General features: G+C 38.9%; 1 protein-coding gene across 1 annotated transcript in view; it reads right to left on the reverse strand.

The window, feature by feature from the left end:
• Window positions 1-2,174, reverse strand: part of ATP6V0D2 (ATPase H+ transporting V0 subunit d2) — a 45,680-nt gene extending 43,506 nt beyond the window's left edge. The window contains exon 1 of the mRNA XM_047728000.1: window positions 1,767-2,174. Coding sequence (XP_047583956.1) covers window positions 1,767-1,896 — 130 coding nt within the window. The 5' untranslated portion in view covers window positions 1,897-2,174. The remainder of the gene's footprint in view (window positions 1-1,766) is intronic.
• Between the last annotated feature and the right edge of the window lie 12,281 nt (window positions 2,175-14,455).

Below are 14,455 nucleotides of genomic sequence, written 5' to 3' on the forward strand. Positions count from 1 at the left end.
ATTGCTTCCTTGTTTTTTCTAGAATAATCTTGTGGTCTTAAAGCACCTTATTATTGACATATGTTGATTTTATAAGTACATTTCAAAATGAACTAGTGTAGCTGTTTTTATAATAAAAATACTGTATTACAGATGTGAAATCTTTGGTAAAGTTTTGAAAATATTGTAGCTTAAAGATGATTTCCAGAATAAAGGGAGAAATGGGGAGATGTAAGTCAATAGGTACGAAGTTTCAGAAACACAAGGTAAATAAGTCCCAGAGATCTACTGTACAGCATACAGAAAGTAGTTAACACACAGACAGACAGACAGACACACACACACACACACGCTCACGTGCAAACAAAATAACAGAGGGCAGGAAGAAACTTTTGGAGGTCATGGATAGATTTATGGCATCAATGATGCTGATGGTTTCATGGAGGTATACTTACCTCTAATCTTATCAGGTTGCATACGTTAAATATATACAGTTTTATGTCTGTCAATCATACCTCAATAAAGTGCTTTAAAAAAGTATTTTCTATTTACATAGTGCTTCATGGTTTCTAATGTATCTCTCAGGTATTACTTCATTTATTTCTCCAAACAAAGCAGGCAAAGCAGACATTACCATTGCATTTTACAAGTGAGGACTCAGCCTCAGAGGCCATGAGCCTTAGGCCACCCTACCTAGATAGAGCAGAGGTCAAAGTCAGTACTTTTGAATACAGGGCTGGCCTCACCACCCACCCATCTCTTGGCTTTTTCCTTAAGCTTCAGTTAAAGAGAAACCTCAAATAAATCTCATATCAATATATACTGAGAAACTGGGTATAGAATAAAATTTTCTAGCCCAAGTTTCTTAGCATTTAGTGGGGGGACATTCACCCCTGGGCACTTTGACTAAGTCCTTCTGCAAATATTATTTATAAATAATGAAATGAAAATACATACAATTACAAAGTAAACACAATATGTTAAACTATGGTTATCAAAATGTTTTAATATGTGTGGTTTGAGCATCCTGCTCTCGATTTTGGCTCTGGTCACGATCTCAGGGTGAAATCCAGCCCCGCCCAGAGTCTGCTTAAGATTCCCTCCCTCTCCCTCTGCACCTCCCCCTTCTCTTGCACATGTGCTCTCTCTCAAAAAAAAAAAAAAATTAAAAATAAAGTATGACATTGTACTTCTTTCTTAAGAGATTAAATACCAAGATTAAAGAATAAGTGCAATACTGGGGTGCCTGGGTGGCTCAGTGGGTTAAGCCTCTGCCTTCGGCTCAGGTCATGATCTCAGGGTTCTGGGATTGAGCCCCGCATCGGACTCTCTGCTCGGCAGAAAGCCTGTTTCCCTCTCTCTCTCTGCCTGCCTCTCTGCCTACTTGTGATCTCTCTCTCTAATTAAAAAAAAAAAAAAAGAAGAAGTTAATACCTAGTATAATTGTGAAACCATGAAATTATGATATTTCAAAATATCTGCAAGAATTGTACAGAGATATGAAAATATCTAATTTTTACTATTTGTTGACAAAGTACTAACCACTGTGATTTGTTGCCTCCATTCATAAAAAAAAGAAATGCTGAAATTTTACTTAGAGAAAACTTAAATGCAAGATGTAATTTTTTTCCCCATCCAAGTTCATGGACCCCTGAAGTCTGGACCCAGGGAATAAGAACCTGTTCTGGACTCTCAGGCCATGGGAACACAGTCCCTTCTCCATGCTTCCAATGAGCAGCATCATTTCCTTTTTTCCCTTTGTAAATGGGGAGAAGAGCAGCACGTACCTTCCAGGGTCTCACACTGGACCAGGTTGATGTAGTCCTGCTGGGTCAGGAGGCTGGCTTTGCACCCTCGCACCAGGCCTTCCAGATAGCCATGGTCCACGTTAAAGTAGAACTCGGCGCCCTCAAGCATGGGGAAAGAGATCACAGTCAATTTGGGCTGAAGCAACTCTCGCTGCTGGTTTGCTCCTGAAGATCTCCTCTAGTCTGGAAAAAAGTAGTAGTGGCAATTATCAGGAAGAAATCTATCAGCTGAGAGTCAGGGTTTTCATGACTAGTTTCCTCTGGTTTCTGCCACTTTCAACAGCATGCTCCTCCCTGTTTTCACAGCAACAGTGAGTCAGCGAGATAAGCCCAAAAAACCCCGAAGCAAACCGCCACAGGGAGAAGTGGAGTAGGAGAGAGGGAGGGTCAGGTCTCTGCTCTTTCCCTTGCAGGGGAGCTGGTCCCCTCCCAGCTTTGCCATTGCAAGTCCTGAAACACATGAAGCTTCTGGGAACATTCCTCCCCCCATCTGAGCTTTAGAGCTTTCCATTGTGAATTGCATTTGTCCTGAATTTCTTGGGGTCAAAGGGAGGGCTTTTTTCTCTTTTTAAAAATTATGTTTGTAAATAGATCAGTTGGGAACAGGCAGTTTGAAGAATCCTGAGAAGCTAATTCAGCAATGCAGTTGTTTATAAAATGAATGTTTAGTAATGTCTTAACACTGCTAAAGCTGATAGCTCTTAACCCCCCTCATCCCTCCTCCCTCCCCCGCCCCTCCCCCCCCCCGCCCCCCCCCGCCCCCCCCCCCCCCCCCCCCCCCCCCGCCCCGCTCCCTATCCCCTGCCCCCAGCCCCAAGTCTGGGAGCAGAGCCCAGAAATCTATCCTGGAGGCAAATACACAGAGCTGTGATTCTATAAGTCTCTACCTTTACAAAATTGGACCGTTCATAAGGCACTCTTTATTTTCTTTTCCCATTTAAATCTCACAATCACTGGAACATGTATCTGGGCAGATAATATTATTACCCGAATCACAGATAAGAAACCAGATCTTAGAATCTGTGAGACAGCTCAAAATGCACAGGTGGTAATACAGTATGTACTTAATTAAGCCAGGACAATTACTGAGTTTCATGCTCCAAAAAGAGTGCTTGTTCTCTCCTATACTTAGCTCAAAAATTGTGTCAAATATCCTGAATGCTATTTTACATATATAGTGTTTCACTTTCATATATATTGTGTTAAATTCTTAACTGAATTAAAAGTGTTAGAAATTCTCCAGTCTCTGTCTCAGTATTTTCCAACTGGGAGAAGCTAGATAAGATCGAATCACAAGAAATTTTGCTGTAGTTGTTGAAAAATCACAGATAGCCAGACTTGGTTTAGCACAGTGTCCAGCACTTTGAAAGCTTAATTTAATAGACAGTAAAGGTTCTTTTGATTACCATCATCATTATCCAACCCTCCCTCCAATAATTCCACCATCTCAAACTCCCTGAGTATGTTTTAGGTTGAATTGTATGAACTTAACCTTTGTAGATCAAAAAATGGTTGCCTATCAGTAATTTTATACAGTTCAATTTAATACAAACTTACAATTAAATAAATTATAAAACAAATTCATCATTCGCTAATCATTTCGGCATATTACTATAATTTATGCACTTGAGGTTATGTCTGTTATAGATATATGATAGATTTCTGTGTAGTGGCTTGTTACCATGCATTTTTTTTTTTCAAGTAAAGGTTTAATGATATCATTATTGTAGTTTGAAGTTGACCATGGTGGGAGTGTTTAGAACAGGGAAATAGCCAAATGGTATAAATCAGGGCTTGATTTATTGCTGGTTGTTTGTCTAGACTTGAGAAAATGTTAACAATGCAAATTAAACTCAAAAGTATGTGCTATCTCTCTGGCCATTACATTGTGAATCACAAATTTTGAGGAAATAGTCTTTCAGTATTCAAAAACCATTATCTGATTTAGCAAAGACAGGATTCCCGTAATAAGGACTAAGTGAAGTCCTGATATATGTCTTTATTGTTTCACTTTCATTCTACTCTTTAGTATAAACAAACACATCAACCATCATTCATCTTGTAACTGAATTTATCTGTTGGTTGAAACCGAAGTTTGACTACAGATACTGGAGTTGAACAAAGATCAATGAAAGCATTTTGTGATAATTGATCGACTATATGGAATTTACAATACAGAGTATTATTTTATTGTTATTTGTAAATTGGCACACATTCTTTATAATAGTAAAAATTATCATATAGACACATATTTTGGGAGGAGAGCCAGTTGTTAAACACTTATGGTACAACACGCAATCCTCATGATAGTTTTGCCAGAGCTAGCCTTGCTTGTCAACGTGCTCAAAAGAGAATTTTGTGGGGCGCCTGGGTGGCTCAGTGGGTTAAGCCGCTGCCTTCGGCTCAGGTCATGATCCCAGGTCCTGGGTTTGAGCCCCGTATCGGGCTTTCTGCTCAGCAGGGAGCCTGCTTCCTCCTTTCTCTCTCTGCCTGCCTCTCTGCCTACTTGTGATTTCTCTCTGTCAAATAAATAAATAAAAATCTTAAAAAAAAAAAAAGAGAATTTTTATGTATGTGGGTGTGCAAAAAGACTTTTTAAAGATTTTATTTATTTATTTATTTGCCAGAGAGAGAGAGAGAGAGAGCGAGGGCACAAGCAGCTGGCAGAGGTAGGGAGAGAAGCAGGCTCCCCACTGAGCGAGGAGCCCGATGTGGGACTTGATCCCAGGACCCTGGAATCATGACCTGAGCCAACTGACCAAGCCACCCAGGTGTCCCCAAAAGGACTTTTTAATTTGCCAACTTTTACATTTATATGGAGAGCCAAGTTCCAGTGTTTCTTTAAAATGGTAGATAGAAGGACTCCTTGCCGGCTCAGTCCATAGAGCATGTGATCTTGATCTCAGGGTCACGAATTTCAGGCCCACGTTGGGTGTAGAGGTTACTTAAAAGACTACAGAATAAAAAAACAATGATAGACACCAACTTCCCCTGTGACTACAAAATTCATGAATGAGGCAGGCCAATTTCTTCTCTTCACATAATCCTTCAAACTTTGCACAAACAAAAATGTCTCATTCCTGGGGTGCCTGGGTGGCTCTGTCATAAAGCGTCTGCCTTCAGCTCAGGTCATGATCCCAGGGTCCTGGAATCGAGCCCCACATCGGGTTCCCTGCTCAGCGGAGAGCCTGCTTCTCCCTCTCCCCCTGCCCCTGCTTGTGTTCCCTCTCTCGCTATGTCTCTCTCTGTCAAATAAATAAATAAATACTCAATCAATCTTTAAACAAAGGTCTCATTCCTATTAAAGTTACTCATCAGAGATGAGATCCAACTCATGAGAGATGAGGGGAAACCCAGTGCAGGGACACGCATCTGGAGCTTCTTTATAAATGCGTCCCCACGGTGCAAACAAAAGAAAAATGTTCATTTCGGCATTTAAACGACCAACGCTGTTTAGGAGAGTAGCTTGGACTACGGCAGAGCATGGGTGTAAGTCACTTCCTCTCTAAGCACTAGTGTTTCCATGTGTAAAATGAGGACAATAATACTTACCTCACAGTTGACTGTAAAGATGAAGTGAGATAAAATCCTTAGAATGTTTAACACAGGCAGGTGAGTGTACTAAGTACGTAATAAGAGAAACTACTGCGATGGCTTCTCCTCTTCCTCTCGTTTCTACCAACCGCTGCAATCCTAATCCTTTACCACCAGACCCTTCAGCCCAGGAACACTGTTTCACTCATCTTTCTGGCTCTCAGCGGCTCAGTAGCACACCTTGAGAGGACCTGTTTGCTGGAGCAACCAGAACTGGACTTCTAAAATGACCTAACTTGCTCTTACAGTTCTTAGCTCTGCGTTTCTCTAGGAAACCCCACATTTGGTCAATGTATTTGAGGAATGAGGTTATTTGGGGGGCTTTGCAGCATGATACATATGTGTGTGTATGCTTATCCATAAGATATATAGGATTTATCGTGACTATGTTTCAATTTTGATAGCTTTCATGTCATTAGCTTCACAGCATTAGAGGATCAATTTATTTTTCCAAGAAACAGAGATACTCCTTGGAGAGATACAGTGTCTGTTATCCTGAAAACAAAGGATTTCTTTCTAGAAACAGTAGGCTCTTCAAAGGACAGTGAGTAAGCAAAGACGATCCAAGCGGCTTCCTACGAAATCTTCTGGATGTTTTTGTTTCTCTTTTGTTTTGTTTTTAAAGATTTTATTTATTTATTTGATAGAGAGAGACACAACGAGAGAGGGAACACAAGCAGGGGGAGTGGGAGAAGGAGAAGCAAGCTCTCCACTGAGCAAGGAGCCCAAGGCGGGGCTATCTCAGAACCCTGGGCTCATGACCTGAGCCGAAGGCAGATGCTTAACCGACTGAGCCACCCAGGCGTCACTGGACATTCTGATGTGGCAGACTAAGGCAGGCCAAGGTCTTGCTAAGCTCTGAGGTAGTTCTCAAGGTGGATAGACACACCACATTTGAACAGTCTCTGGGAGTGTCTTGAGTGTTGGGGAGGATGCACTATGGGGTGGAACAAGGATGCCATCCTCAGTGATAAAGTCAAGGGCCAAGTTAAAGCCTTTTCCTAAAGCTGTATGTACTGGTTGGTTGGTTTAGATTTTAAAACATTGCATGTTCCATAATACAGTCTCTCATCGCCATATAAGCATCACCCAGCTGTGCTTATAATCAACTCATAGCCCATTTTGATTTTGCTATAACAGGTGTCAGAAGCTTTTTCTGCATAGGGCAAGACAGCAAATATCTTAGGCATTGAGGGCCATATTGTTCCTATCACAACTACCAAACTCTGCCATTGTTGCAGAAAAGCGCCCACAGACCACACATAAACAAATGAGCATGACTGTGTTCTAATAAACGTCATTTGCAAAAACGGGTGGTGGGCTGGATTTGGTCTCTGGGCCATAGTTTGCCACCACCTGAGCTATAATCTTTACCACTTACTCCTCCCCCTGAATCATTTTCAAGTAAACCCAATATAGCATATTATTTTGTGCACAAATTTCAGGATCTCTAAAAGATAAGGGCCCTTTTATGATATCACTATATTATAATACTAAAGTTATTTATTAATTTTAAATATCCACTGTTCAAATTATCTCAGCTTTTTTTTTTTTTTTTACATTTGGTTAGTTTGAATGAGGAGACATTACAATTGATTTACATGTCTCTTAACTTTCTTCTAGGTATACTTTCTCTGCCACTCGTGCTGTTTTTTGTTTAAGAAGCTGGGTCACGTGTTCTGTAAAGGCTTCCACAGTTTGGTGATTGCACCTGAGGTGTCATTTACCTTGTTGCTCTGTCTCCTATAATTCCTATACATTGGTAGTTAGATCCAGAAGCCAGATCACTTTTAAATTTAGATTGTTTTGTAAGAACACATCACAGCAGTGTTGAATATTTCCATGAGGATACATGTAACATCTGCCTCTCCCTTCTCTTTTTTAAAGATTTTTTTATTTTTTATTTTTAAGTAATCTCAGGAGTTGGATGCTTAGCAGACTGAGGCACCCAGGGACCCCTAACTTATAGTTCTTATACAGAAAGGCAAGCTAAATCCTTAATTAACTACTACTTACCACTTTCCCATATAATGAGTTTGTTCCCCTGCATCCTCCAAAAACGACCAATAAGAGCTTTATTTTTATAAACAATTGTGTTTTTAATTTATGTATTTAAACATAGTCAGCATGTTCTTTTGCTCTAAGTCTGGTAGTCTTTGACAGCTTCCTTGCTTTCTGTAACGACAGGACGTTCCATGCTCATTCTGCAGTTTTTGCCCAGGCCTGGAATCAGCCATTTTTCAGAAAGCTCTGGTTTCACCCTGCGTGCAGAAAAAGGCACTCAGCAGCATAGTGGGCGGTACAGGTGGTGATGGCCCCACACTGTTCACCAGAAGCTTAGGTCAGTAACCAGGAGCTGTGGATTGCTCAGAGCAGATGCGCTTGGTAGATGCCCCGTGTTTTTGTAGATGCGTTTGCTATTACCTTTCCGTAACATTACCCTGCACATGAGCCGTTCTAATCAGAACTTGCCAAAACAAAGCAAACCTCCCATGTCAGCCCAAGAAAAACATTATCCTGGTGAAAATGAGTTTTAAAACCACATGAACTGAACTCCTGTGTATGTTCCTCAAGAATCTTCAACTTGATTAACGTGGATGATGGTGAGAAAAAACAGAAAGCATGTGACTGAATTCTGAACTCGGCTCAGGAACGCTGTAAGCAAACCGAGATTGCTCTCTTGTCGATTCCGAACAGAACAGTTCTCGTGTTACCCCGCCAGAAGACGGTTCTGGGCTCACCTGCCTCTTACAAACAGGAGAATTTGCGAACTGTCATCAGAATCATTGACTTTTCCAGGCTACTTTACGCTTGGGATCAGAAGTGGAACTATCTATGCTTTGTTAATTTTGGAAATTCAAAGTTTTAAGGGTATTTTAATACATTCTTCTTCCTGAAGAGAAAATGACAAGTGTTTCAGGTGTTGGCTGGCTCTGAAACCCGTTCTGTGAGTGATCTGCAATGTGCTGTCTGCCCTAACGATTCACTTTCTGTACTTTAACAAAAGAATATTTTTGCTTTCATATACTAATTAAATCTGGATCTAAGACAGTACATGCCTTCCTTCATATTATCTCATTGTTCTTCAGTGGCCCTATTTCATTTCTTATTACAAAACCCGGTCTATGGCAAAAATTTTTAATCCGATTAGAAAAGAACAAAAATCAATCATCACTCATAATATCCAGATACAATATTTACGTAAGTATGACTATGCAAAGTTAAAAAGTTCAAAATCTTGGAATGAATATTTGTTTCCAGAGCTTAAGGACATTAACTAGTACTTTAATCCAAATTCCATATTCTGAATAATTACCTGAGAAAGATCATTTCCTCTTACATTTCATGCTTTGTTCTTTTGGTTTTCTTTTCTGCTCACCCAAGCAACGCATGGTTTTTGCAAAACTTCAGCCATTACAGAAATACATGAGATGAAATTTCCTCTAATACCACTCTGAAGAGATAACCACTGTTAACAGTTTGGATGGACACTGGAAAAGGTTATTTAAGCTCCAACATATTTACCGCTATGGTGCCAGACTTGATTTTTCAGAGAGGGTCATTTTGGTTTTGAACCACAAGAGGTCACCATAACATTATAGTAAGCCTCTCTTTGGTTGACTTACCTTACCTGTAAATCTTTTCTTTGAAAAATGTCACATCAAAGTTTAAACAAGTGACTTCCAGTTGTTTATGTTAAAAGATTTCTTTTAGACATCTCACTAAGCTCAAGGAGTCTTGCCATGACCTTTTACTCCATTCCCCGAGTCACCATTGGTCTTCTTAAATGCAAGCCCTTCTTTTCTTCTTTCTAGACTACAAATTATTTTTTTTACCTTTTCATCTGTTATTTCACAAATTGGTTTCATTTAACCTTTATATTCACAGCAACTTATCTTGTTTTCAGCATCCCTGAGAGATGGTCTTGGGGAGGGAAGGGAAGAAAATCTCTGTGGACAAACAGGTTTGAGAAATGTAAGAGATAAGTGTATCCCATCTTGGACAAAGTGCATATTAACAGAAAAAGTCTCTGAGAAGTCCTTTGGTGATTAAAGATGGTTAACTTTAAAACAGCATTTTTCAAACAGCTGATTGGACGATGGCTCCCTTTCTTTGGGTAATTCATGCCTTTAACAACCAGAAGTAGTATTCTTTGGAACGTTAGGGAAATCCTGATTTATAACATTAATTATTTTTTAAACGTTACAAAGCTCATATTGCACTATTATATAAAAAAAACTATCTGTAACTTGAAGAAATTATATATATTTTTGAATTCACATGTATTTTAATATGTAACAACCTTACAGTGTTTTCTTCTCTCCTATAAGTATTTCCCATTTTTAAATTTTTTCAATCTTGATAGCAGAAGTCCCAGGACCTGTCTTGCTAAAGCAGTAAGCTCTTATAGTAATTACATGAACTAATGATGGAAAATTCACCACTAGATATAATAAATGGCATTATTATGCCAAGAACATTATTTCTATAAGAAAGTATGAACTGAGAAAAATAGATTATTATAGGTAGAAAGGTCATTTCTTTACATTATTAGAAGGCTAGAAAAATGTCACAGAAGAAAGATTTATAATCAGAAAAGATTTTATACTAATAAACCTTACAATCAGAATAAGATGGGATCTTGGATGTCATTTGACATAATGTCAAGCCAACTGCAGAAATAAGGAGGAACTCATGGTTTTTTGAGGCTAATCATTACATTTTCAGATATTTCCAAGTATTAAAAATACCTATTTTCTAGTAAAGAAAATCATGCTTTCATACAACTCCAAATCACTAGTTCTATTTCAGCAAGATTGATTTTTTTTTAAAGATTATTTAGTTCACTATTACAAAATGGCTTTTAAAAAACATTTGATATATGATTTTTTTTTTCCTGGAAAAGAAACCTTTTGATGTAAGAGTGCTTCAAATGCCACATGAAATAGAGTTATAAAACATATAGGGAAATGACAGAGAAGTTGGGAACATAAAAAACATCCTTCTCATCTTAAAAAAAGGGAAACACAGCTTCAAAAGAGTTGAGCATTTTTTTTTTTAAACAGACATGAGAAACCAATAATGGCAGAATTGGGGATAGAGCAAAGATGTTCTGAATACAGTTTTTATGATTCATTCCACTATTTTAAAAGTGATTTATAAATTGTTAATAATTTTACACAATGTGAGTTTATTATTCAATTGTCCTTATAGCTATATTCTGAAATGGAGTTGTTCTTTGGGGGAGAAAAGCCTTCTTCTCTATTCGCACCACTAGATGGAAGGTTCCTGAATGACACGCAATATGCTCGGGACCTCCTATAGATCTAGAGTGGGAACTAGGGTCATTGACAAGAGTAGTGAATTCCAAAGTCACAAAAGATAGGAAGTTGTAAAGATTTAGGTGAAAGGGATTTGCTTGCTGAGAGTGAGGTCATCATTTTCCCCCACTTCACTTCACTCGGAAAGCAGTGAGAGCCATTTCCAATGACTCTTGAACCCTGACATACAATTTGCTTTGGTGATTTCACGTCTGTGTGTTGAGTAGAAAACGAGAAGTTTCGATCAAAATTACAGAGACTGATTACACAGTGCATTTTGGCATCAGAATGTTCCCACTGTAGAAGACCTTTCTCAGTACAATGTAAGGGGCAGAAACAATAAAGGAACAAATTGAAAAGACTTTTCCACAAATATTTAAAATACTTTTATAATGGGGCACCTGGCTGGCTCAATCCCTAGTTCAGGAGACTTAGTTAGCACTTACCTAAAAAAAAAAAAAAATCCTATGTGTTGAAGGTGATGTTGGTAGCACATTCTAGTGTCCTCTACACAGTGGAATGAAATATTCAGTAACAAAGGAATGCTTAATCACATTGTAGAAGGTGTACATGATGGACTGCTGGTCAGCCATTTAAAATTCATCCTTTAGAGGAGTGCCTGGGTGGCTCAGTCAGTTAAGTATCTGCCTTGGGTTCAGGTCATGATCCTAGCATCCTGGGATAGAACCCTGCGGTCAGGGAGCCTGCTTCTTCCTCTTCTCCCAGTTCCTGCTCTTAGTTGTTATCTTTGGCTCTCTCTCCAAATAAATAAATAAAATCTTTAAAAAAATCAATCAAATCATCCTTTAGATAAATGTATATTTTTTTTGACATGGGAAAATAAGGATACTGACAGGCAGAAAAAATGTTACTTTGCATTATATACACCACAATATTTTTAATAAATAATAAGTTACAAACATGGAAATGAATGACATTTATATACATCTATAAGTTAAAGTTGATTCTCTCTCTCTCTCCACTCCTCTCTATCCCCCTATCCTGTGGTGGCTACCTAATATCCTCATTTCGCTAGAGGTAAGGCATTTGGGGTCTATGAACTAGATGGCCAGTTTTGCCATTTATGAGTTATAGTACTGAGTATGGCTGTAAATTTTTTTTTTTTTTTGGGCCGTGAATCTTTGGGTTGCATTTTAATGACCTTTAAATTTGAATGTCTAAAATAGTATTTTCAAACTGTAGTTTATAGACCATTTGCACTGGGTTAAAAATGCAGATTCTTGGGCTCTTTCCCAGGCTCAATGAATCTGAAATTTGGGGAATGGCACTCAGGAATTTGCCTTTTAAACTAGCTCCCTGAGTTGTTTTTAGGTACATTAGTTTGAGAATGATTGGTAATGGCTGGTATCAAGGGTGAGAAAAATGAGAGCAAAAATATTTGAACTAGTGAATGATTTTCAGCACTGTATTTTATTTATTAGACTTCTTGTCTGAACCATTTTTCTGGCAAATGGTTCTATACTCAACACTTTAAAAGGCACAAACATATAGGGACAAACCAGTCATGTAATTTTAATAACCTGAGATCTTCCCACCAGGCAGCCCAGCAATTTACTACTTCATTAAAGCACCAGCATGATTTGGAAATTGAAGTGAATAAACCAAGAAAGAATGTCTTGAAAAACAACACAAAACAGCATTTCAGAAATAAAGGCTTACATACTGGAAGAATAAAATCTGGACTTAAACATTCTCTCTTATAGCTGAAGCCAAACAGCACCTGACACATTTGGACACCGGAAGGGTTGATAATAGAGTGAAGAAAATTAGTTTTGAAAGCTTTCACAGCTGGCTTCAGCTTGACCATGGGCTCCTCTTGGGTAGAAGGGCTTTGTCCTACATTCTGAGAGTAATGTTCGGAAGGAAACTGTGACCTCCAATTTCAATCCACAGCAGGTTTCTCCAAAATGCCGGCGTGAAAACATTGGTCACAGACTAACAGTTGGAGAGAAAAGTATTGCCAAGAATGCAGTGGACTGTGTTGTAGGAAGAGAAAGCTACTTCCCTGGAGAGAAAGGTTTGTGTGAGAATTGTTATCTCATACCTGTGGAAAGGCCCCGAGACCACAAGTCAATCAAGAACCAAGGTTCTTTTCCCTATTAACTTCTTTTAAAGAGTTTGGTTTGGTTTAAATAGTACAGCAAGGAAATCCAAGGCATGTTTCAGTAAATAGGAAGCAAAATGTTGGTTTAAGTTAGAAATCAGTCTCTAAACCACTGGTGTTTGAGATATTTATGAAAACTTTGCAAAAATTCTTTGAATACAAGTTTTGATTTTTGTTAAAATGCTCATCTGAAAACTGTTTGTCTAGATAATTCAAATACTGCTTTTTTTTCCCCTAGTAATTGTATTGATAGTTGGTATCTGAGGCAGCCATGAGAACTGCACCTTGAGACCCTCTTACTTCCGGGAACTTGACTGAGGTCCAGCCTCTGCACTTTGAAATCCACTGTGTTTGCCCAGAGGCCACCTGCTCCCCCAACATCGCTGTGGTGGAAATCCTAAAACCTGAGAGATAAGGGACTCTTTTCTCAGATGATTTGGCTCAAGGACTTCCTGATGACACTCTGCATGTCACTTTAGAACTCAGCCTTTTTTAATGGTTCTTTTAGTCTTTTTTGGCTCCCTCCCTGTTTCCTTTTGCACACGCATTTCACCGCATAAAATTCTTGCACATTTAGTCCTTTTTCGGCACCTGCTTCTCGCAGGGACTGGAATAACACAATATCTCTTTGGTTTCTTCCCTCAGCACTGCATTCTTTTTTTTTTTTTTTTCCTTTTCTTTTAAATTTTATTTATTTGACAGAGATCGAGAACACAAACAGGGGAAGCAGCAGAGAGGGAGGGAGAAAGACTCCCCGCTGAGCAGGGAGCCAGATTTGGGGCACCATCCCAGGACCCTGAGATCATGACCTGAGCCGAAGGCAGAAGCTTAACTGACTGAGCCACTCAGGTGCCCCTCAGAACTGCATTCTGATGGGAGGTTAAAGTGGTTGAATTTGAAGTATAGGAGTAGACATGCATTCTTTGTTTTCATAATGGAAGAATATGGAGCTAGAATCTAGACTGCAGGGATGGAAAATTACAAAATGTCCTACTCTGCTGAGATGCCATTGGTAGTATTTATCCCCTTTGTATTTCTATTCTCCTCTTAAATATCTTGGATCCTTTTTGAAATTTTTATTTCTCTCTCTCCTAGCAACTGCATATTTTCCTTGCAAGGGGTTTTATCTGAAATCACATGTATTTGTAGTTATCACAATTTAATTTTTTTTTATTATTTCAGTAGTTAGACTCAGACCTTTGAAAAGTTTATAAAATGAAGTCCCTAGAGAAATGCAATGGAAGTGAATAGAAAGCCACCTGGGTGGCTCAGTCGGTTAAGTGTCTGCCTTCAACTCAGGTCATGACCTTGGGGTCCAGGGATCAAGTCCTATATCAGGTTCCCTGCTCAGTGGAGCGTCTGCTTCTCTCTCCTGTGCTTCCTCTGCCCCTCCCCCAGCACGTGCTTGCTCTCTCTCCTTTTCTCTCTCCCTCTCAAATAAATAAGTAATCTTTTTTTAAAAAGAAGTGAATATAAAGGACTTACTATGGCAAAATAAGTGTTTGATTACAAAATTATGGATATAAATGTATTTCAAAATGTATAAACATACAGATGTGCATACATTCATTTTGATTCAGTCCGATAGTAGTTTTAATGTCTGTTGGTTACAAACTGAATCAACATGA

This window comes from Lutra lutra, chromosome 4 (assembly GCF_902655055.1).
Source record: "Lutra lutra chromosome 4, mLutLut1.2, whole genome shotgun sequence".
Taxonomy (NCBI): Eukaryota; Metazoa; Chordata; class Mammalia; order Carnivora; family Mustelidae; genus Lutra; species Lutra lutra.